This window comes from Sceloporus undulatus, chromosome 3 (genome assembly GCF_019175285.1).
Source record: "Sceloporus undulatus isolate JIND9_A2432 ecotype Alabama chromosome 3, SceUnd_v1.1, whole genome shotgun sequence".
In the NCBI taxonomy this organism is placed as follows: domain Eukaryota; kingdom Metazoa; phylum Chordata; class Lepidosauria; order Squamata; family Phrynosomatidae; genus Sceloporus; species Sceloporus undulatus.
The window spans coordinates 119756823-119780129 of NC_056524.1; the positions used below are offsets into that span (position 1 = coordinate 119756823).

At 40.0% G+C, this 23307-nt stretch overlaps 1 protein-coding gene across 3 annotated transcripts; it reads left to right on the top strand.

The window, feature by feature from the left end:
- Window positions 1–1740: 1740 nt before the first annotated feature.
- DHPS (deoxyhypusine synthase) lies at window positions 1741–20460 on the top strand. 3 transcript variants are annotated; one of them, XM_042459152.1, is made up of 11 exons: window positions 1741–1856; window positions 5193–5235; window positions 13514–13744; window positions 14603–14767; window positions 15735–15856; window positions 16076–16172; window positions 16553–16639; window positions 17221–17326; window positions 17615–17718; window positions 18379–18504; window positions 19734–20460. In XM_042459152.1, exons 3-11 carry the CDS (start codon window positions 13541–13543, stop codon window positions 19827–19829), a joined length of 1107 nt encoding a protein of 368 aa, XP_042315086.1. In that variant the 5' UTR covers window positions 1741–1856; window positions 5193–5235; window positions 13514–13540; the 3' UTR covers window positions 19830–20460. The 3 variants fall into 3 exon arrangements, 2 of the variants coding, with proteins under 2 accessions (XP_042315086.1, XP_042315085.1); XM_042459151.1 differs by lacking the exon at window positions 1741–1856 and adding an exon at window positions 3617–3761; XR_006102996.1 differs by lacking the exons at window positions 1741–1856; window positions 19734–20460 and adding an exon at window positions 3615–3761 and having other exon boundaries at window positions 17615–17808; window positions 18379–18505.
- Window positions 20461–23307: the final 2847 nt, after the last annotated feature.

Here is a 23307-nt window from a genome sequence, read left to right on the forward strand (position 1 = left end):
GCGCTCTCACGTGAGTGCGGATTGGGCCATTCGAATGCTGGTATGATGGTATTGTGCGAAATAACGTGAATTCGAACCACCCAGTGCGGAAGACCCCCACTTCCACACTCGTCTGATAATGGCCTGAGTTTGGAATAAGCTTGTTTTCTGCTGCTCCAGAGACTAGGACACAGAACAGTGGGTGCAAGCTACGGGAAAAGAGATTCCACCTCAACATTAGGAGGAACTTCCTGACAGTAACAGCTGTTCAACAGTGGGACACACTGCCTCAGAGTGTGGTGGAGTCTCCTTCTCTGGAGGTCTTTAAACAGAGGCTGGATGGTTGTGCTTTGATTGTGAGTTCCTGCATGGCAGGGGATTGGACTGGGTGGCCCTTGGTCTCTTCCAACTCTACAATTCTATGATTCAAGTTGTTTCTGGAATATGGTGACTCTAAGGCACTGTGTTTTCTTAGCAAGATTTGTTCAGAAGGGGTTGATCATTGCCCTCCTCTGAGACTGAGAGAGTGTGACATGCTCAAGTTCACCTACTACACACTATATGAATAAAAGTTAATCCCTTACTTTAAAAAACAAAATAAGATATCAAGAGCCCATTGTAAATAAACAAACATCCAGTGAAAGCACCTCCTCTGTTGTTAACTGCCCTTGAGTCAACTTTGACTCATGCTGACCTGGTGGGTGATATTTCCAAGACCCTCTATCCTCTTCTGCACTGTTTAGGTCCTGCAAATTCAAGCCTGCTCAGGGCCTGCAGTCCCAAGTCTGTGACTGAGTCACGTGTTTTTTCTTTCTGCTGCCCTCCACCTTTTTCTAGCATTATTACATTAGCATTATCATCTATTATCTTCTCTAAAGATTCATTTTTCCTCATGATATGGCCAAAGTGCAACAGCCTCACTTTCATCATCTTAGCTTCCAGGGAGATTTCAGGCTTGATCTGCTCAAGGGCCCATTTGCTTGTCTTTTTGGCTGTCCATGGGATCCTCAGCACTCTTCTCTAGCACCAGACCTTGACTTAACTGATTTTATTCCTATCAACTTTCATCACTGTCCAGCTCTCACAGTAGTACAAGGTAATGGGGAATGTGATGTACATTCAACAGCACACTCAAGAAAATCACTAAACTCATTTTATAAAAAAATAAAATAAAATAATTTATTCTTTTAAAATGTTCTTTAAAAAGATCACATTAACTTTAACCACATGAAGCTATGTGTATGTAACTACATTTAGTGCATATGATATTATAATTTAAAGGTATAATTTTAATTTTGCTAGTTTTTAATGTCACAATTATTTATTGGAATAATGTATTTGTTGGAGTAATGTAATTTGTTGTGGTGGCTTAGTGGTTAAGATGCCAATTGTAAGGTCAGAAGGTCGGCAGTTTGGACTGCTGCATAATGGGGTAATCTCTTAGCAGTTTGAAAGCATGCAAATGCAAGTAGATTAATAGCAATTAATAGCATAGGTTGGTTATGACTAGACATTCATGTCAAGGGAAATCCTTTACTTTTAATGTACCTTTAAACAACAGAAAAATATTATGAGTGACAGATAACATGGAGTGGGGACAGCCACATACTGCTGAGTGAGGAGTACATGGCATTGTGCAAAGCTGCTGCAAGGTTGCATCATGCTAAGTGGCACTGATGACTCAGAGCCAACGCTCTCTCTATATAAGTGGAACAAGAGTGTGGGTTAGTTAGTTTGGAGCTGGTGGAATTGGTTGGAGCAGATAATGGTGTAGGTGATTGGGAGTTGACTGAGAGGAGTATGTAAATATTGTATCATATTGTATACAAAGCGACTGAAGACAAAAGACTCCAGAACTTTGGACGGATCAACTGTCTGTGAGTTTTTCTTATGAGTGTGAAATGTCGTCAGTGCATTTGCCAGTACCAATAGTTGGGTGCTTTTGTTTTTATAGCAATAGCAAGTATATTTCTATTTTAGCAACCTATGGAAGGATGCAAGGTTGAGTGGACCATGGAGCCCTGCCTGGGACTGAACTCACAACCTTGTTTATGGAGCAAAAACTAAACAAAAACAAAAACAGAGATTTTGGAACTCTGCTATATTAACATGGGCACTTGTCAGGAAATGAAGGCATCCTTTTACTAGGATAACAGTGGTCCCTCTCCTTACGTGGGGAATCTGTTCAGGATCTCCCCGCATAAGGGAAAATCTGCCTATGCTCGAGCCCCATAGGAAATAATGGGGCTCATGCATGTGGCGGAGCAGATGCACATATGGCATGGGTGCGTGCACCATTGCTTAACCCCCCCCAAGCAGCTTCCGTGTAAGCTGGAAGCCGTGTAAAATGTGTCCACGCTAGGAACAGGCGCACTATATTTGTTTCTTGGCAGACTAATTGGTGCTTTTCTAAAACCCTTTGAGAGGGCAAAAGAACCTGCCTTACAACTTTATGTGTGTGTACAGCAGTCATGTAGCAGTAGGGTCCTGGCAATAAACTGTAAATTACTGCCTCAGACATCTTTTAAACAGCAGCTACATAACAGGTTGTTGTTGTCGTCGTGTGTCTTGAAGTTGTTTCCAATTTTATGGCAACCCTAAGCCGAAAGCCCCTATCATGGGGTTTTCTTTGCAGGTGTCTTCATTGGGAGGGTTACCATTGCCATCCTCTGAGGCTGACAGAATGTGCCTTCCCCAGGATCACCCAATGGGTTTCCATTACCGAAATGGGATTTGAACCCTGGTGTCCAGAGTCACAGTTTGCTTGCTTGCCTTCCTTTCGCCAACACTGTGACCATTTTACATTCAGAGATATACAGGAATCGTGATTTATGAGTAACAATTAGTACAAAAATCATTACTATGGATTCTGTATGGTGTGGGATGGCAGGAGGAAATCAGCCATGAGCGGACTGAACGATTCTGACTTTAGTGCTCAGTTGTATATCTTTACTCTTTAGCATTTTGCCTAGCTCTTTCATAGTCCTTTAATTCTAAATACCCTAAGCTACAAATCCCAGGATTCCAGAGCCTCAACAGTAACAGCGGAACAACAATATTTTGATATTGTATGTGTAAATATCACAGTGAGGTGTTGAAAATGAAATGTGTTCAGAGACCACAGACTGAAGAATAACAGAGAGCCAATGCCATCCTTTTCACAGTTGGAGTTTTTTTTGCAGAGACCAGGGACAAGCAGGATCCCCAAACCTTTTATCCCCCCCCCCAAAAAAAAGTTCAGCCCAAGCCATTTACCCTCCCCTCCAGAAAGACAGTGATTTGAACCTAGGACTATATGGCTTTGGAGAGCAGGGTTCAAATCCCCACTCAGCCATGTAAAAACCCAGAGTGACCTTGAGCAAGTCACACTCTCTCAGCCTCAGAGGATGCCAATGGCAACCCCCCCGACAAGAAACATGCCAAAACAAAACCCCATGATAAGTCAGAATAGACTTGAAGACACACAGCAACATCTTCCCTCTTTCATTCACCCTCTAATAAATAAACAAACAGACAAATAAATAAATAACCCATTCCTCCTCCCCCCCTCCCTCCCCTTGGCGAATCTGCTCCTCCCAAATCAAAGCCACGGCGCGCCTTCCCCGGGCAGAGAGGCTAAGACGAGCCATCTCCTTCCTGCTTCCGCCCAAACTTGAAGCCGTCCCGCCGCCATTTTCTTAAAGGGCAAGGAGAAGGGCGGAACGAGGCGTTCTGTACAGTAGAGTGACCAAAAGAGTGCTGCTGCTGCTGCTGCTGCTGTTCGAAGAGAGGTCCAGGCCAGGGTAAGGCCCCATGTCTCAGCCCTGAACCTGCCCCATTTCAGTGAAGGCTGACTCCATGAATGAGAGACCTCCAGCCAAGGGCTGCAGCCTTGACTTTGCCACTGCAGCTCTTAACATTGCCAAACTGCATGATATGATATATATGACACATGGCATCCTGGGGATTTGTAGTTTCAAAAAAGCTTCCATAGGATGGAGCTGCAGCACTTACTTGCTACTGCAGTGTTTACAATGCCAAACTGCATTATATGATATGGTATTCTGGGGATTGTAGTTTTTTTCTGGGAGAGAAGCTCTGGTGCCCCAAACAAACTACAAATCCCAGGACTAGTAGGATGGAGCTGCAGCACTTACTTTGCCACTGCAGGGCCAAACTTTATGATATGATATGATATATATGATATGGCGTTCTGGGGATTTGTGGGTTTGTTAAAAGAGAAGCTCTGGTGCCCCAACAAACTACAAATCCCAAGACTCCATGGGATGGAGCTGAAGCACTTGCTATTATTGTGCTTGCTTACAATGTCAAACTGCATATGCAATTCTGGGATTTGTAGTTTTGTGAGATGTAGCCTTCTCTGTCAGAGAAGCTCTTGCGCCCCCCCCAACAAACTACAACTCCCAGGATTCCATAGCATTGAGCCATGGCAGTTTAAAGTGGTGCTGGACTGGATTGTTTCTGCAGTGTGGATGCAGCCGCAGTTTAGTCATCTTGACTTCTAGAGAGGGTTCAGCATTGATTTGCTCTAGGGCCCATTTCTTTCTCTTGTGAGTAGTCCTTGGATGCGTCTACACTTTAGACATAATGCTGTTTTGACACCACTTTAATCCTTCAAAATCCTGGGATTTATGGTTCTGTCAGTCCGTTTGTGAGTCCAGCATCCTTTGGCAGAAAAGGTTAAAGACCATGTAAAACTACAGATTTGATCATTTGTATGTACAGCGCTGTGTACATTTACAGCGCTATAGAAATAAACTATAATAATAATAATAATAATAATAATAATAATAATACAGATCCCAGGATTCCATAAAGTGGTGTTAAACTGCATTATTTGTACCGTATAGATGAGTGTATCCATCTGCAATGTGGTCTGTCATGCTGCCTTTTGTATTCCCAGGCATTATTGTCTTTTCTGGTGTCTTCTCATAATGCAGCCAAAGTATGACAGACTTAGTTGAGTCATTTTATCCGTTTGGTCACTCCCATAATGAGGGGCATTTCTCTCCTTAGACTCCTCTCCCCAACTCTTCTTGCCTCTCTATTAAAAGCTGACCACCATCCCATCCTGTGAAGGATCATATTTTGTCTGCCATGCAGATGCTGCTAACCATATTTACATGACACATATTTACCATTTCCTCTTCTCTTTCATTTATCCAATTCCCCTGCCTCCAAAATATGTTGGAATTGACCTGTGCATGATGCAGAAGGCTGTTTTAGGACTCTGGACAACATCGCTTCAGGCTGCAGGTGAGTGGGGCGGGGAAGTGGTTGCCTGTATCCTCAGGGAATCAGGTTGCCATTCATTTCTTCCTGTTGTTTCCCCCTTCATAATAAATAAATAAATAAAGGCAGTTCCACTTCTTATTTTTAACATGCCACACAGACTTGTCATAGACGTGCTTAGGGAGCCAGATTGTGAGAAGAAAACAAAAGCAAAACTATGGTTTCTTTTAGCGTTTTTGGGAGACCCATCCCCATCTTATTCTCCTGGTTGGGGACGTCCTGCAGATCACTCCTGTGTTAAAATCAAAAGCAGCTGGAAGGTGGACCAGTTGTGCTGTGGAAGGAGTGGCATTACGGGCTCTTTTATACAGCTGAACTTTTGGGACATTATTGTTGCTGCACCAGGAGTGAAGTCTGTAGTGGCTTGCCCACCATGAACATAATGTGGGAAATGGTAGTAAAATGTACAGCCATAATTAATAGGGGTACCAGATCTCAGGTCCTGGCCCTGATTCTCTGGTATTCATGGGTCACCCCCAGGTAAGTGAGAAAATCCAGTTTTGGTGGCTTCATCAATGGGTGAGAGGAGAAGGTTGGGTGCAACTCTACACCTCATCTAGTGAAATAGTTGCTTACTAGAATTTTCAAAGAATTAATTTGTTGCTTCAACTTGTAAAGACTCTGTGGATGGGGGAAGGTTGTCCATGCATTTACATAGGCCTGTTACAGACAGCCAAAATAAAGCTGCTTCGAGTCACAGTGGAGGTATGGTGTTTCAGTGATGCATGCGTCCTAAGAGTCCAGAAGCCTCCACTGTGACTCGAAGCAGCTTTATTTTGGCTGTCTGTAACAGGCCTTAGCTTTCTCCTTCTCTCCAATTCATTGTGTTACCAAGGCTCACCTTCCCCGCCATCTTATGGATAGAATCAAGTAGGTTAGGCCACATATTCTTTATCCCATCCCATCAGGAAGTCAGGGGGAAAAGGTCCCCTCATTTCACCTTCATTGAGGCCTGATAAATACCTGTAAAATGGTCCGGAGCAGCAGCAGCCTTTTTTCCTCCAGTGGGGGAAAAAGAACCCAAAAAAAGCGGGTTCTTTTAAAGCTGCAGAGGTGGCGTAACAAGTGCACCACTGGCACACTGGTTACATAAGTGCTGCATAGTGCTTACGTAACAGTGGCGGCGCCCATATATACAGGTCGCCGTCTTTGATGCAGCGCTGTGCCGTACTAGGGTTAGGGACCATGCGGTTGCTGTGCAGTCTCTTAACCCTAGTACAGTGCCTATGTAACAGCTCTTTTAGCTAAAATTTCTGTCTTGCTTTCCAAAAAAAGGAAGACATGTTTGTTCTCTCTTTCTCTGTTTAAGTGACAAGCTGGTAAGCAACTTTGATTGGTTATTTAATGCATAACAGTTAATGAAATCACAGAGCCATCCCTGGGTCTCATGTTTTGCCCCAGAAGCCTCAGGGCCTGGAACAGTCTTGAATTGGCAACCCTAACAATGAATGAAGTGCTTTGTTATTTTGTGATTAAAAAAAAGCAGTGGTAGTATTCTCATATGAAATGAACCAGAGAGAACCTTGTTTTTTAATGAAAAACCAGAAAACAGAAGAATCAAAAATGCAATGGTGACTTTACAATAATTTACTTAAAATGTGCCATTGCCTTTAAACCACCATGCAGGCTTAAAAAACAGGCATTGTGGTTCTATAAAAAGTAGCATCTCAGAGATCTTCAAACCCAGCTGGTGGAAATTGTTTCTTTTTATCTGTTGAGTGCTTTGGACAACTGAATGGTAACCTCTATTTTAAGGGCTTTATCACTTTTTGCTACAGCTTCTACCTCTATTGTGCACAGTTTAATCCTTGCTGACTTCACTTCACTGCTTTTCCTCCTGTAGCATTCTTCTCTTGGTGCTTGATAACTAGGGAGACTGGGCTCTTTGCCCTGCCTCCGTAATTACAGTGCTTTAAACAAATCTGGCTTAATCAATATTGCACATCCTTTGTAGTGTACCATCTAGCTGAAGAAAATCTCTCAACAATTTTTGAAAACAAAAATTAATCCGGAAATACAGTTGAATTTTTCTGATCTTATACAGTTGGCCCTCTGTATCCATGGATTCAAGATTCCACGGCTTGAAAATATTTTTAAAATATATAAATTCTTAAAAAGCAAACCTTGATTTTGCCATTTTATATAATGGACACCATTTTACTACCTCATTGTACATAATGAGGTTTGGGCATTCACAGATTTTAGTGTCCACTGAAAGTCCTGGAACCAAACCTCAGCAGATACCAAGGGCTGACTGTATACCACTTGAAAGATTCTTGTAAAAGATAGATCCAAGATAGACACCCAACCAAAGAAGCACTTTAAAAAAAAAATCTGCTTTTTGTTTCTTAATATTGTCTCTTGTAGGCCTTGTTTGTTCTACTGCACACAGCGTTCAGTTTTATACCACTCTTTTGTCTTATGCACACCCTTGGTTTCAAAATGTTCAATTTATGTCAAGTGATAACAATGTACACTCTCAGAAAGTTGCTAGAGCCTGCAGCCCTTAGAGATGCCACCTATCAGAACTTGGAATTTTTTTTAAAAAAAAATAATTCATCCTAATTACTTCTTGTAACATTTAAAAAAATAACCCACTCACTATTTGAAAAGTAGTTTGATGTATTATTCCTTTCATTCTTTGATTCTTGGTAGCTTCTTTTGTTATGCTTTCATGGAAAGGGAAACAATGGCTCTGGAAACTAGGGTTTGAGTCCCTGCTTGGCCATGGAACCCCATTGGGAGACCTTGGGCAAGTCACAATCTCTTGCCTCAGAGGATGGCAATGACAAAGCCTCCTCTGAAGAAACTTGCCAAGAAAACTCTGTGATAGGTTCACCTTGGGGGTTGCCATAACTTGGAAGTGACTTGAATGCACACAACAATAAACAAAACCAATTACCTGTCAAGTATAAGACAATGACACAAATCTTGAAAATTTCCTTTCAAAATGCTTCTTAGAGGGCCTAAAAATCCCTTTTAAACATAACTTTATAAAATGTACTCATCAGACACAAAATTTCTTCTAGTTATTACATTCTTTTTCAAATCTAGCTTTGTTGTACCTACATTGGAGTGGAGGGGGGGCTGGTTGCTGGTTCCTGCTGCTACTTCTGATACACTATTGGCCTTTGTTATCCATGGACTTGCCATCTCTGGATTCAACCATTCATAGCTGGCAAGCCCACATTGTCCCCAATGGCGATGTGTGCACATGGCCATGCCGCCCTTAGGGACGAGTCCCATTGTCTCTAATGGCAGTGCACTTCTGGAGACAACAGGGGCTGTCCCTAATGGCTGTGGAGCCATGTGCATGCACCACCATTGGCATAATGGAACTAGAGCATCCGTGGATTTTGGTATCCATGGGAGAGAGGATCCAGAACGGATCCCTCTGCAGATACCGGACTTTTTCACATGGGAGGCAAGCGTCATTAAAATGTGATTAAATCAAGGTAATAGCGAGATCAGTGGAAGATTATCATAGCCCTATGGGCTTCTCCCATTCGTGTCCCGTGTGTAAACTGTAATGGACATGTCAGTGGGAAATAACGGGAGTTTCTGTCATTACCCAATGACTCATCCATTACAATTAAGCATGGGACACGAACAAGAGAAGTGTGCAGGGGTGTGATAATCTCCCCCCCCCCCCCAACCATGCTATTGCCATGATTTAATCATGATGCTTGCCTCCTCCTTGTGAAAAAATCTGGGCCAATTGTATTCACTTTCAAGTTTTGCCACCACACTGACAGCTGTGTTGGGTCCCTACATTTACTGCAGAACAGTATTCTAGCATGTTGATATCCCCACAGTACCCTCAAGTGATGTTGTGTTGCACCTCTTTCAGGCATCTTCCACAGATTGTGGCCATAGTGGTACACCTGCATGTGATGCTACTTCTGGATGAGGAGGCAAGCTAGGAGGTGGTGACTCTCCTAGTGATGATAGTTTTGTGCCCCCACAGCTCTGCCTAGCCTTCTTATTAGCTCTGAGTAACAAAATAACCAGTGGAAAAATGGGTTTAAACCCATTCTCTGCCTACTCCTTCGCTGTCTTTGCTGAAACAATGAAACGTAGAATTCCAGGTATGAGTTATTCAAGAAAATTTGGCTTTTGTGGTGCCTTTCAAAACATGTTGGGGAGGCTTTCCAAAGAGGAGGATGAAGTTCAAAATGAAACCTGAGTTGTGCCAAACTGCCTACACACTAGATGTCTACTTCTTTAAAATTTGTGTATGTATGTATGTATGTATGTGCCTTCAAGTCACCTGTCAACTTAAATCCAGCCCCATGAATTTTGTAGGACTTTTTGAGGAAAGGAAGGTGGCTTTGCCAGTTCCTTCCTTTGAAATATACTCGACTTACATACAAGTCTACTATATGTCTGTAGACTGGCTAATTTTCATCAACAAAACCATATCTTCTCAGAAGGGTTGAATGAAAAAATAAAGCATGTATGTTGTTCTTAGCTGCCCTCAAGTGGACAGATAACTGGGAAAGTAAAGACTGCCTTTAGCTCATGGCAACTCTGGATGAGACATCTCCAAGATGCCCTTTTCTCAGCTGCTCTGCTCAGGCCCTACAGGCTGAGGGCTGTGCCCCACCCCCAAATGACTCTATCTGGCATGTGGTCCTTCTCTCTTTCTGCTGCCCTCTACCTTTCCCAACATCATTGTCTTTTCTCATGATTCATGTCTTCTCATGATGTGGCCAAAGGGAGAATTCCAGCTTGATCTGTTCTAGGACTAATTTGTCTTCTTAGCTGTCTACCATATCTTCAGCACTCTTCTCCAGCACCAGATCTCAAATAAGTTGATTTTCTTTCTGTTGTCTTTCTTCACTGCCCAGCTCTTGCATCCATACATTGTGATGGACTTGGCATGTTTATGATACTCAGATGGGAAAAAAATCTTCAGTGCAATTCTTGATTCTGTGATTCAATTTGATAATTATGAAAAGAGCCAGAGAGGGTGTGGCAAGATTTTGAAATTGATAGCTTGGAAGTTAGGTTTTCTTACGGCATCACATATGAAGTTGTATTCTCCCCTTCTCCAAATTGTATTTATAAAACAAAGAAATTGCAGATGAATGGCCAAGTGTGGGAGAAAGAACTAAAAGAACCTTTAAACCCTTTACTTCCCCAATTACCTGTCAAATGAGTTATTTTAGCCACATACGTATCCTTACCTCAACTTCAGGTTACACACAGCAGGCCTTTTATACTGTGACACACAGATGATGGAATTCCTCTCTTTAGAGGTCCAGTTGACCCAATTAGAATACTGGTTTATTTCCAGTGCCATACAGATAATGGTTCTTTCAGCCCACATAACACCCTCAGACATAGAAGAATTAAGGAAACAGTGTCCTGCCTATCTAGAGCAGACAGGGATGGACATCATAAGTATTCCTGGGGAGGAGGTTGTATTGGCTTACAATATACTGGGTTTGAAGGTGGGATAGCAATAGCAAGTACATTTCTACAGTGAACTAATACTCCCTATGTGGTTTACAACATGTGGATTGAAGTAGGAAGAAGCCACTTTCAGGCAGCCTACCAGTAAATCAAAACTTCTAGAATTCCTTTTCTCCTGCACATAAGTTAGACAACCAGTCCTTCATTGTTTGATCAGTGTTTCTGCAATTTAAATAGGAGACCTTTCTGCAAAAGTTGTCTCTTTTCCCTTTGTGAAACAAAGTACAGGATAGGCTTACTGATATAAAAGACAAACACTACTTCTGTTTATGTTTCTTAAAAAAAAAGTTCATGCAACAAGGCAGCAGCAATCATAGTTTATGTCAATGTATGTTCCCTTTGCACTCATACATGCACAGAACTGTCATCAGGCTTGGATACTCTTCTCACTGGGAATGCACAAAACCTCCTTCTCTCAGGCAAGGGGAAATGTTTTAAAGTTCCTTGTTTTCACTGAGACAAGTAAAGGTTTGCCTCTCTAATGTAGAAGGTTCAGCTCAGAAGGGAAGATCAAAGTTGCTTTGGAAAGAGTACAATATGTCAATCCACAAAAGAATAAGTGGCAGATGTCTGAGGTTGTTTATGCTTTTGAGATAGCTAAAATTAGGACATCCTAGAGTTTATTGAAATGGTAGTTAGACAAGAAACATTATCTACTTGTAAAAATTGTTCACTTTGATCTGGAAATGGCTATTGAAAAAATAAATATTAAATTACATCATTGTCAGAGGGAAGTAAAGACGTCATGGGAGAAACTGCAGGGAAATTTTGTTCTTTTCTCTTTCTTTGGGGCACCACAGCTTTCAGTAAATCTAAGATTCAGTAGCAGTGCTTAAATAAGATATTTGTTTCCCCCAAAATTAGAGCACATTATAAGGTCTGAAAGAAGTGAATGAATTGTTTCTGTTCACAGTTTGGCTAAATATACAGAGCTTACTTATGGAACAAAACAAATGAATCCCATATTTTTAAGGTGCTGATGAAAAGAATTGATAGAATTGAGACTTTGGATGAAGGTGTTATGTATCTATACATACAATCCATGATTGTACTGGCAGAGAAGAAATTAAATTCCCTTGGAAAGGTTACCCAAACAAATAAGCTTTCTGTATATGTACGTATTACCACCCTCCCTCACAATCAAGGATCTGAAATTTTGTGTGTATCCAGGAAAAGAAATGATTTGAATGCCATGGTTCCAATCCAACTGTTCCTGCTTCTGTTACAGTACTAGACCCTATCTAGAGGCTAGACTCCTAACAAGATCACCTGAAATAGAGTGCTAAAAGTGGAAACCAAACAAAGGTGCATCTATCCTTTTTGGAAGTAACAGCTACATCAACACAAAAGAAATGATAGTTCTAATGGAAAGAGTGGTAAAAGTGCTCCAGAAGGAAACCTATGGGGCAGCAACATTAACGGCAGAGGAGCACTCTGAGACAATGTAGTAGGAGTTCAGCAAACTCCTGTTAGTACTGTACAATAGATAGCAGTAATCCATTTCTTACCATGGAAACGCTATAAGACAAAACAAAATGAAGTGAGAGATAGTGCCACAAAATGAGACTCAACCTCCAGAAGACACTTAACTGACTACTTGGCAGGAGCAGAGGACAAGAAGTACTGTATATAATGACTTAACTGGATTCAGACTTGAAAGACTCAATGGATAATTTGCTCAGACATGAAGATATAGTCTCAAACTGCACAATATATATAATAAAAACATGAAACTCTTGTGTTTCAAAAGGTGAATTGGGGAAGCTAGAAATTGTTAAACAAGAACTGGGACATATAAACATTACAGTGTTTAAGGCAGTGGGACATTTTCAGTTGGGTAGTTACATAATATTTTATACTGGAAATGACAGTCTGAAAAGAAATGGGGGGAAGTGTGAACAGTCAGGAGACGTAAAGCAGTTTGCCCCAAAATAATAAGGCTTCATGGAAAACCTGTCAATATAACTATAAGCCGAAGATGAAAAGACAAGGACAATAAGGTCATGGAAATAAACAGAAAGCTAATAGAAGGAAACAAAGAGAAGAAAAATAAAGAGAAATCCACATGTGTATATATTCAGCTGCTAGAAATTTAAGAGTAAATATGACTAGCTGACATACTAGCTGACATATGGTGGCTCAAGTGGTTAAGACACTGACTCTGTTGTTAGTAAGATCAGCAGATTGGCAGTTTGAGGCCCAGGTGCCACATAATAGGGTGAGCACCTATCACTAGTCCCAGTTTCTGCCAACCTAGCAGTTCGAAAGCATGCAAATACAAGTAGATAAATAGGTATCACTTTGGTGGGAAGGTAAACAGCATGCTGCGCAATCATGCCACTGTACTGTTGCATTCATTGTTGTTAGTTTGCTCCTATCTGCCTTTTGTTTTTCTTCTCTTCTTTTCTTTATTGCTTGTGGTGTTTTATTTGTCATCCATGTTTTTTTCTTTTTCTTTTTGTCTATTGAAAGTCTGCATTCTTCATTTATTATGTCCCTGGTTTCAGACCATAGTTCCTCTGATTCTTGGTCTATTATTCTTAGTAGCTCAAATCTTTTTCTTATGTTGTCAATAAATTCTGTTGAGATATTATTTAGATCATATTTTGGTATGATGACTGGTTTTACTATGGAAGAGCCGTACTATGGAATAAAAAAGATCTGGTAAATATTAAGGGCTTTGATTCTGTAGCAACACTCACATGGAAAAAGGTTATGAAAATGTTCTGAAAGATTATTTTTACCTATGGTCTTATTATTGTAGACGTCCAGCTGCACTGTTGTCCACCCAATGGAGAATCTGGCAGGGAATCTACCTGCAGGTGCAGTGGCTGCTGTGCTGAAGCCCAGTGAGGGACTACCTGAAGGGAGTCAAACTGTATGTGGATATGACTTTGACCGCGGATTGGATTATCATGCCTTGCTCCAGTCTTATCTTACAACAGGTTTCCAGGCTACCAGCTTTGGGCAGGCTGTCAATGAAATTAATCGCATGGTAAGTAGCCAGGGTTATTCATGGGAAGGTAGAAGGGCAGCATGTATACATGTTGGTCTTGGTAGTATCCATATATCTCGCACAAGCAGAGATAGACACGCATACAGTTGACCAAGACCATAGACACACACTCTGTTCCCTTGTTTACTGCACTTCTTCCCACAAAGAGTGCACAAGCTCACCTAGCTCTTCTCTTACTGTATGGATGATATTTTATACTTTGGAGCATAAGCTTTATTTTAAATTCCAACTGATTACTTGTAAAGACTGTTCTGAATCCAGAACTTTCAGTCAAAAGCTACAGAGATTGCTTAAGAAACGATAAAGATTTCAAACTTAAGGGTTAAAGAAAAGAAGGGTTATGGGAAAAAATTATAATTTGTTAGGAGAAAATTGTATATGATGTATGATATATTATGTATTGTATTGTGAAATAAACTTTAATAAAAAAGGAAAAATGTTAATATAAAAAAGCTACAGAGATTGCAAAAACTGGTTTCAAAATTTCTCTCCTTTTCTGTAGTGAGAATGGGAAGAGATTCAAATTTATCTTATTTACGGATAAAGTGGCATAACCATTATTTTCCTCCAAATCTACCTGTTCTGCTTTCTGTTGCCTCATTTCTTTTCCTAAAATGATAGTAAGAGGCCTAAAATATTAGCCTTATTTTGTTTGTGTGTTGTTGTTTTACATCAACTGGATATTAGAGGTAGAATTTTGTCACTTATATTTGTCTGTACTGGGCAGAATAGTAGTTATCTTTTAATCTACTTCGCCTGAATAGTTTTAAGCCTTCACTGCCTGTGTTATGTGTCTGTGTTGAAGCTTAATTGAGATAGGTATGCTCTTCACTGCAGATAGAAGCAAAGCTGACACCTTTTCATGAGGATGCAGGAGACCATACTGATCTCAATCCCTGTCCCCGTCATCTAACAGGCTGCACCATCTTTTTGGGCTTCACCTCCAACCTCATCAGCTCAGGTGTCCGTGAGACTATCCGTTACCTGGTGCAACACAATATGGTATTTCTCAACCCCAATATGACATTTCTCTACCCTTCCTTTTACATTTTAGGAAAAAGTAATATTCTTAGGAGGACCAGAGGGAATGTGTTATAGAAAGCAGTTTCCCTTGTGATTTATAGTTTTGTCACCTTGAAATGCTTGTTCTGGTGTGTGCCATCTCTGACATTCACATGGGCTTCAAATAGTAGATAACCATAAAGAAAACACTGTCTTTCCAGTTGGTTTGACCTATGGGGAAGAGGTATTGGCTGCTGATACTGTGTGATTGAGGATGAATCCCTTACAACAATAACTACTGCTATTACTACTACTACTACTTCATATTCCACTATTTCCCCAATATTGGGACCCAAGGTGGTTAACAATGTATTTAAAAACAATACAGATTAAAAACTATGCAAACACTTGGATGAAAGTATAAATTTAAATGTTATTTTAAAAGGAATTAAGTAATTTATAATTTATCTTAAAAATTAACATAAACATTAAATGTAACATTAATTTAAAGGGAATAACACAACACATCCTGAGAATGCCAAAGAATTTAGTTTTTAAATGTCTGGTGGCACAAGAGTGTTTTCAGCTGACGGAAAGAGATCATGGAGGGACTCATTCTAGCTTCCCTTCGGAGGGAGTTCAAAGACTGAGCAGTCACCAAGAAGGCTATCTCTCTTGTTCCCGTTAAATGAGCCTGAGAAGGTGGTGAGACAGAGGGAAGGGTCTTTTCAGAAGATCATAGAGCCCTAACATGCTCATAAAATGAGGTACAGTGTTTCAAATAGCATGGACCCAAACCATAAAGGGCTTTATAGAATACAGTATCACTTTGATTTGTTCCTGGGAATGGGTTGTCAGTCAATGCAGCTGTTGCAGCAAGGACATTGTATGCACCTAGAAGCACTTAGAAGATGCTTATAGCTATAAGCTAGGCAAGCACTATAACCTACTTCTTTGATTTCTTTAGGTGGATGTGTTGGTGACCACAGCAGGTGGTGTTGAAGAAGATCTGATCAAGTGTTTGGCGCCTACCTATATTGGAGACTTCAGTCTGCGTGGGAAGGAACTACGCCAGAATGGAATCAACAGGTATTAATGCTAGTGGTGGATAGGGGTAATGGTTTCACCATTGTCAAGGATCAAATTTTTGGATGCAGGGTCTGAGAAATGCATCAATCTTGGATCACATGATTGACCTGTGAAAACAGAATTGAACATATGCCTCACAGTATGAGGGAAGAAGGATCAAGGTAGGGGCAACATCCCTAGCCAGGCATTATTTTCCATCCATGCCCTCTCCTTCTCCAGGATTGGAAATCTGCTAGTGCCCAATAACAATTACTGCAAGTTTGAGGACTGGCTAATGCCAATTCTGGATCAGCTGGTGACAGAACAGGACACAGAGGTGAGAGCTGGTATGTTTGAGATGGATTGTTGGAGTGTTAGTATTATTTCCCTGTTTGAAAGCTGCAAAAAGCATCTGGTAACAAGTGCACTCTGACCTCTGTCTTCCTCTTTCAGAATGGAAAAAGGCAGAGCAAATGGTGAAGGATAAGATAACATACTGTATGATCTACTCATAAACTCTGTATGGCCATTTCTTCACTTACATCACATTTTCCTGCTAGTACCGTTGGTTTATTACTCTCCACTTGACTGAATATTGCTGCCTTTGAAATCTGCTTCATGAAAACTGCATAGCTCTTCCCTAATACTTTGTTTTCCAATCTGTCTGAAGAGTTGGTGGCATTTTCTAACCATCTTGCTGGCTTCCCTGCTATTTAGGGTGTGAAGTGGACTCCATCAAAGCTCATTGCTCGGCTTGGCAAGGAAATCAACAATCCTGAATCAGTTTATTACTGGGCACAAAAGGTAGGTGGGGGAAGATTTTTGTGCCTAGTATGATATTTCACATTTTTGTGTTCTGATAAAACATTTTTTCTTTGTCATTTTATGATGGAATGGTTCTGTTCATCTCTGATGATCAAAGGACCTCTGTTATATGTGTGATATTGCAGATGTGAAATTCCATTCATTTTTTCAACTGCTTGCCTTGGTATCCCCTCCTCTTTTGTCACCAACACACCTACCAGATGGTTCTGCTTTATTTATTTAGTTGCTTTCTGAATACAACAGGTGTTTCAAGACTGCCACCACTTTGTCTCCCCTTTTGCTCCCACCTAGGTCCAAAACACACTGCAAAAATAATCCACTTTGTGACCGCTTTAACTGCCCTGGCTCAGTGCTAGAGAATTTTGGGAACTGTAGTTTTGTGAGACATTTAGCCTTTTCTGTCAGAGAGCTCTGGTGTCTCAATAAACTATAATTCCCAGGATTCCCTCACACTGAGCTAGGGCAGTTAAAGCGGTCTCAAACGGGATTATTTCTGCAGTGTATTTTGGACCCTTGTTAATTGTCCAGTTTCCACTAACCATGCAAACTGTTTTCGGCAGAACAGCATCCCTGTGCTAAGTCCAGCGCTGACTGATGGCTCCCTGGGGGATATGATTTTCTTCCATTCCTATAAGAAGCCAGGCCTTGTGCTGGACATTGTAGAAGGTAAGGCAAGATGTTTGCATTATCAGTTAATCTCCATATGACCTCTAGCTACTTTCTACTTTCCAAAAAGAGGGGGAATGGAAACTGCATGCCAGTATTTCCTAACTTAGACACTAGATGCTTTTAGACTCCAGGCAGCAGTTCTAGCTAGTATGGAAACAATATTCATGATTTTTGGCAGCTATAATTTAGAACCCTTGGTATATGCTAAGAGCCTAAAATTATATTTAGAATCCTACATTGCAGTTCTTACTTGTTTTTGTTTTTAAATTTCCACCTCTCTTTTAGATTTGAGGCTCATCAATACCCAGGCCATCTTTGCACGAAAGACGGGAATGATAATCTTGGGTGGAGGCCTTGTCAAACACCACATTGCCAATGCCAACCTGATGGTAAAGTAGATTGGTGTTCAGTAGGCATGGACTTCTGGGGTAGAGAGACAAGATTTGTCAGGATGCGGGAAGAGGCAATTAAGTTATTTGGTGAGATACAAATTTGTAGAAGAAAGGGTGCATATGAAGAGATGACATGGTATTATTGTTTGCCTTTTGGTCTAGCTGGAGATAGTGTTCTTAGAGTGCAAAAAAATCCCATAAAAAACTAAATGCATTATTTTGTTAAGCTGCGCCCTTGTGTATCAGGTGGCATAGCCCTGTGTTGTTCAGTCTAAGTGGTAACAGCACACAAAATAGGTTTTGAGTTTGAACACTGGCAGTTCCTGTCATCTCTGGGAAGCTCAGTGAGATGAGTACATGCATTGGATGCAGAAAATCCCAGGTTGAACCATTCCTATTTCCAGTTAAAGGGATTTTGCTTAGCAATGCTAGGAAATAACCTGTGCATGAAATCTGCTGCCAGAATACACAGAACTGTGCTAACCAGACCGCTCATCTATGTCAGTATAATCCCGTTGTTTACATAAACTAACCTGAATATATATCTAGGAATGATTGTCTGTCACTTCAGGACTGCTGTGTTGAACACATCTTGTATTGACAGTGAACCATCTCTGTTTTATATGTGTGATGTCACCAATTTTTCCAATTCTCTAGAGAAATGGTGCCGATTTTTCTGTCTACATCAACACAGCACAGGAGTTTGATGGCTCAGATTCAGGAGCTCGGCCTGATGAGGCAGTGTCCTGGGGAAAGATCCGCACAGATGCCAAGCCTGTCAAGGTGTGTGTAGAGCAAAGGCTGTGAAAATCCTTTGGTGAAGCCTATGGACCCCTTCTCAGAATAATGTTTTTAAATGCATAAGATAAATAGAATTACAAAGGAAACCAATTATATTGGAATACAGTTATCAAAATCTAAACAAAAAAAAAAACCCCACAAACAAGTATGACATAGTAATAAATGTGTTTCTTTATTAACATATTAAAAAACAAGACAATACATTTAAAATATTGGCAAGCTAAAGTTGATTTTTTTTTAGCTTGAATAACAGTATTAAACCATGGGGGAAGTCTTTGACAATGCAATACACATGCCAAGGTTGGACAACTAATTAATGATTGATTGATTGATTGATGGTTACAAGTGTTAAAAGTCCCAGTTCACAAAAAAAGTGTTGTTGTGAATGGTATTAAAGTTTTCATACCTTGCTTTACAAGGTGAAAACAGGCTTCTTTCAGAACACCAGAATTCTCGGAGACTTTTTGATTTACATTCCAGTTGTGGTACTTTTTATTCTATTTTTGACACCAACCAGTGAGTTCATCTTTGGTTAGGCCAACATTTTTGATATAGCTTAAAATTAGAAAGAAAATAATACTGAATCCATGGTTCATCTTTAATGCAATGTCTAGTAGTAACTGACTGTGGGGGTAGTGCTCATCTCCATTACTAAGTCAAAGAGACAGTATTGTCCGAGAACTACTCTGGTGGTCATGTGGCCAGCGTGACTGCACCAAATGCAGTTACCTTCTCACCAAAGTGGTACCTATTTATCTACTTGCATTTGCATGCTTTTGAACTGCTAGATTGGCAGAAGCTGGGACTAGTGACAGGAGATTACCCTCAAGCACTCAGGCCTCAAACTGCCAACCTTCCAATCTTCTGATTGTCAGAATTGGTGTCTTAACCACTAAGTCAACACATCCCGAAGTTTTTCTATGCAACTGCAAATTTCTGTTTTCAAAGAAATTTTCAGAGGAGGGTTTACCCCCCACACTCAAGTTCACATACTTCTTCAATCTATTCATGGATTCCAAAGAAAATTCCTGTGTAGAGCAAAAGAGGATTATACAGCATAAAGAAGGTAGCATAGTTTTCACAAGAACTACCATGGCAATTTAGGGTTATCTAGCCTAGTGCGATATGTATTTTAGTATGAACAGACAAAAAAATACAAATAAATTATTGGAAAAGAGCACTCTTAAGTCTCTACTTATCTTCCCTGACAGGTTTATGCTGATGCTTCCCTCATTTTTCCACTGCTTGTTGCACAGACATTTGCACAGAAACCAAATGCCTTTGTTCCAGAGAAGCAGAATGACTGAACTGCTGCATTAGACTTCACAACATCTGCTGCATTAGACTTCACAACATCTGTTAAAAACTGTTTGAACTCATCCTGCTGCAGTTGCTGGCATTTGAACTGAAACTATTTGACATTTGGGTGAGAGGATGGTGTTTTGTCTGCTAGGACAAAATGTTTCTCATTCTCCATACTAAAGAGGAGCTGTACACCAAGCCCTCTGCTCAGAACACAAATAAAATGTGGGTCTCTGGTTCCCCATTGTCACAGTAATCACAGTCGCTCCCAAAGAGCCGGTTTAGTTGGACGTTTCTTGCCAATTCCCTTCATGTTTCCTACATCAAGGCATGGTAGCACTGAAAAGCTAAGATGCTTGATCATGTTCTTAGTTATGCTGCACAGTGTTTCTTTGACGGTGGGATGGTCTCAGGATTCTGGAATTATATTTTCTTTTCTTTTTCTTTCTTTTCATTTCCATTTTTTTTAAAAAAAATTAATATCTGGCCCCAGCCATATCTTCATGTTTATGGTCCACAATATGTCCTTATTTTAATTTGTGACTTTTCTTCTCAGTTTGTTTTATTCATTTATTTGGTATATTTATGAAATTAACATGAGAACACCAGTGTCCTAATAAACCACAGTGGTGTGTACATTATATAAAATTAATTTTGTCTGCTGAGCTGTTGGAATGTTTTAAAGTGTACTTGGATGAAAATGGATGTTTGAATTCACATTGTAGTGCCTGTTCTGCTGAAAGCAAGGTTGTACAAAGGCCACAGCTGTACTCCAGGCATATATAACCGATTCCCTATTAAGTCCTTGCAAACTGTAAGGTGGAGAGGGGACACATATTGGCCCAAACAATGCTGATGAGGAAAGTCTCTAGAGAAATAGTAACTATCAAGTGCCTTCCACAAGTGGGAGCTCTTTGAAGGGAAGTGATCAGCAAACTTCTGCACTGCAGAAATAATTCAGTTTGACATTACTTTAACTGCCTTGGCTCAGTGCTATGGAATTCTGGGAATTGTAGTTTTGTGGGGCATTTAGCTTTCTCTCTAAGAGAACTCTGGTGCCACAACAAACTACAGATCCCAGGATTTCATAGGCCTGAGCCATGGCAATTAATGATGTGTCAAACTGCAGTGCAGATTCAGCCTCAGATTGCTACAATTGCATTCAGCCAAATACAATTATACTTTCAGCAGGTGAGGTCTGCAGTGCAGCAGCCCCTTCCACAGTTTTGTTGTTGTTAAGTGTCTAAGGATCAATGTGTTCCTGTCTCCTTTCTTTTAAATTTGTTGTCCAGAGTAATTCATTGTTTTAAAATATATAAATACATATATTTCAATGTAATGCCTCATTAACATGTTACCTACTTCTATCAGAATGTTGTTGTGTTGGACAGGCTGAGCTTTTAAGTCGCTTATTAACTTGTTTAGTTGATGTTCCTTGAATTAATTATGAATGTTAATGCTGAGAAATAGTGCTGCAGAATTTCTGGCACTGCTTAAACGGCCATTTAATTTCATGCCAGAATTGGGAAGCTGAGAGTACTCCACTCTTCCGCAGAAGCCCACCCACAATTGCAGTGCCTTGGTTAGAAATACATTGTGTTTTATTCCTCCAAAGATCCTGATTAGGATAAGGAGAGATCAGTGTCTTTGGCACATTGTCTCCTCAAACTAGTTTCCAGCTGTCTGTTTCACATTACATGAAAGAATGATAAAAGAGATAATGTTGGGAAGATTAGTGGTTCATGAGAGAGCTGATATTATGGTTCACATAAGAACTTCAATTTCTTCTGCATTATGAGAAATACTTTCTCCAGTATGTTTTGATTGTTTGTTCTGTCTTGTCTTACATGGCTAGTGCCCTTTGAAAAAGCTTTCTGTGAACTGTTTTTTCAACAACAAACCCTTTCTCCCTCTCAAGCTCTCAGACCCAAATCAGAGAGTAATTCTAAGGCAGTAGAGTTTGGAAGCACTTCCTGCTTTATATTTTTAATCTCAAATGCTTTGAACATGGAGAGAATTTCCTAGGGATTGTTCCCACTATGGTTTAAACCGGATCATGATTTGAAATAATCCGTTTTAAACCACCATGGTTTCCACTTAGTTCAAATTGCTGAAGTGATTTGGAAAGAGGAGCATGGATTTTACCCATTTAACCCATGTCAAAAAAACACTGGATTAAAGGGGTGTTTTTTGGGATGAATCTATTAATTGTCAAATTGGCAGAATCATAGTGGGAACCAAGAACTATTTTTGCACTGATTCATCAATTCAGATCAGGCATCCAGTTTTCTGTAAGTGGGAATAAGGCCCTAGTCTACCTTTGGATTAAAGATGCATCCATACATTTTAGATAGCTATTAGAGACATGTCAATATTCTCAGTCATCATGACATAATTATTCAGCAAGTAAACAATTTGAGATCCATCATTTATCTGTGCACCTATCTTTCAGCATGCTAGAACATCTCTACTTCTTCTGGATATTTAAGGAAATTGGCTATTAAAATGGAGGCATATGATGTATTATAAATAAGTGCATGTTCCTTCCTTTTTGTTCATTAACTCCCATTCCTGTCCCTGTATTTGATAGATAGTAATTTGTCTATCTCACGCACAACCTTCCCCTGGTTCTTTAATGCTGAAGATAGAGCACTTGCAATGCCAAGGCCTTCCATTTTAATTAATCATGCTGTGCCTCCATAGAATTAAAATGTTTAGCTAGTTTTTGTTTGTTTTATTTTTAAGGATGGGTTATATCCTCATCAAAAACTGTACAGTATTGTGAAATTTAACATCCATGTAGTCCACTTGCCATTTATTTTCCCTTCTTCCATTTCCTTCTACCTAATTCAGTGAGAGGAGATATGATCATGTGAGGTAAATATATATATAACACAGAATTAAGCTGGAGTGCATGCCTTATAGCACAAACCATCTATCTGTTTACCAATCAGGAAAGGGGCATGTGACTCTGCCACCATCCAAAGTCTGGCAGAAATATTTCAATATGGACACAATAATTCAAAATGACTAGAAGTTCTTTGTTCAGCTTACTGGTTATTTTCAAGATTCTGACCCCTTGAGTTTAAAGTTAGAACTCTGGATTTTGGAATGTAAGCAAGGAATTGGCACACATGCCTAAAAGTGGAAGAAATAAAAACAGGAAAACATAAAGCACCATATTTTTGTGTGTTGTTTTAAAAAGCGTATATTATTCTGGAAAATTGTGAATTCATACTTTCACTATTGTGAAAATATAAGGGTTTTTGTTGCTTTTTGTAAAAAAAAGGTGCATGCATTATAAAAGGAGGTTTTTTTAAAAAAAAAATTAAGTGTGTTGAACGTCTATCCCCTTTACCACAAAAATGAACCTTTTCAGTTCAACCACAGAAGATATGTGTTCTGTACTACAGACCTTAAAATCTGGTTCTGGGTTTAGCAGAAATGGATGCCAAATGACTACTTAGCAATATATATGTACAG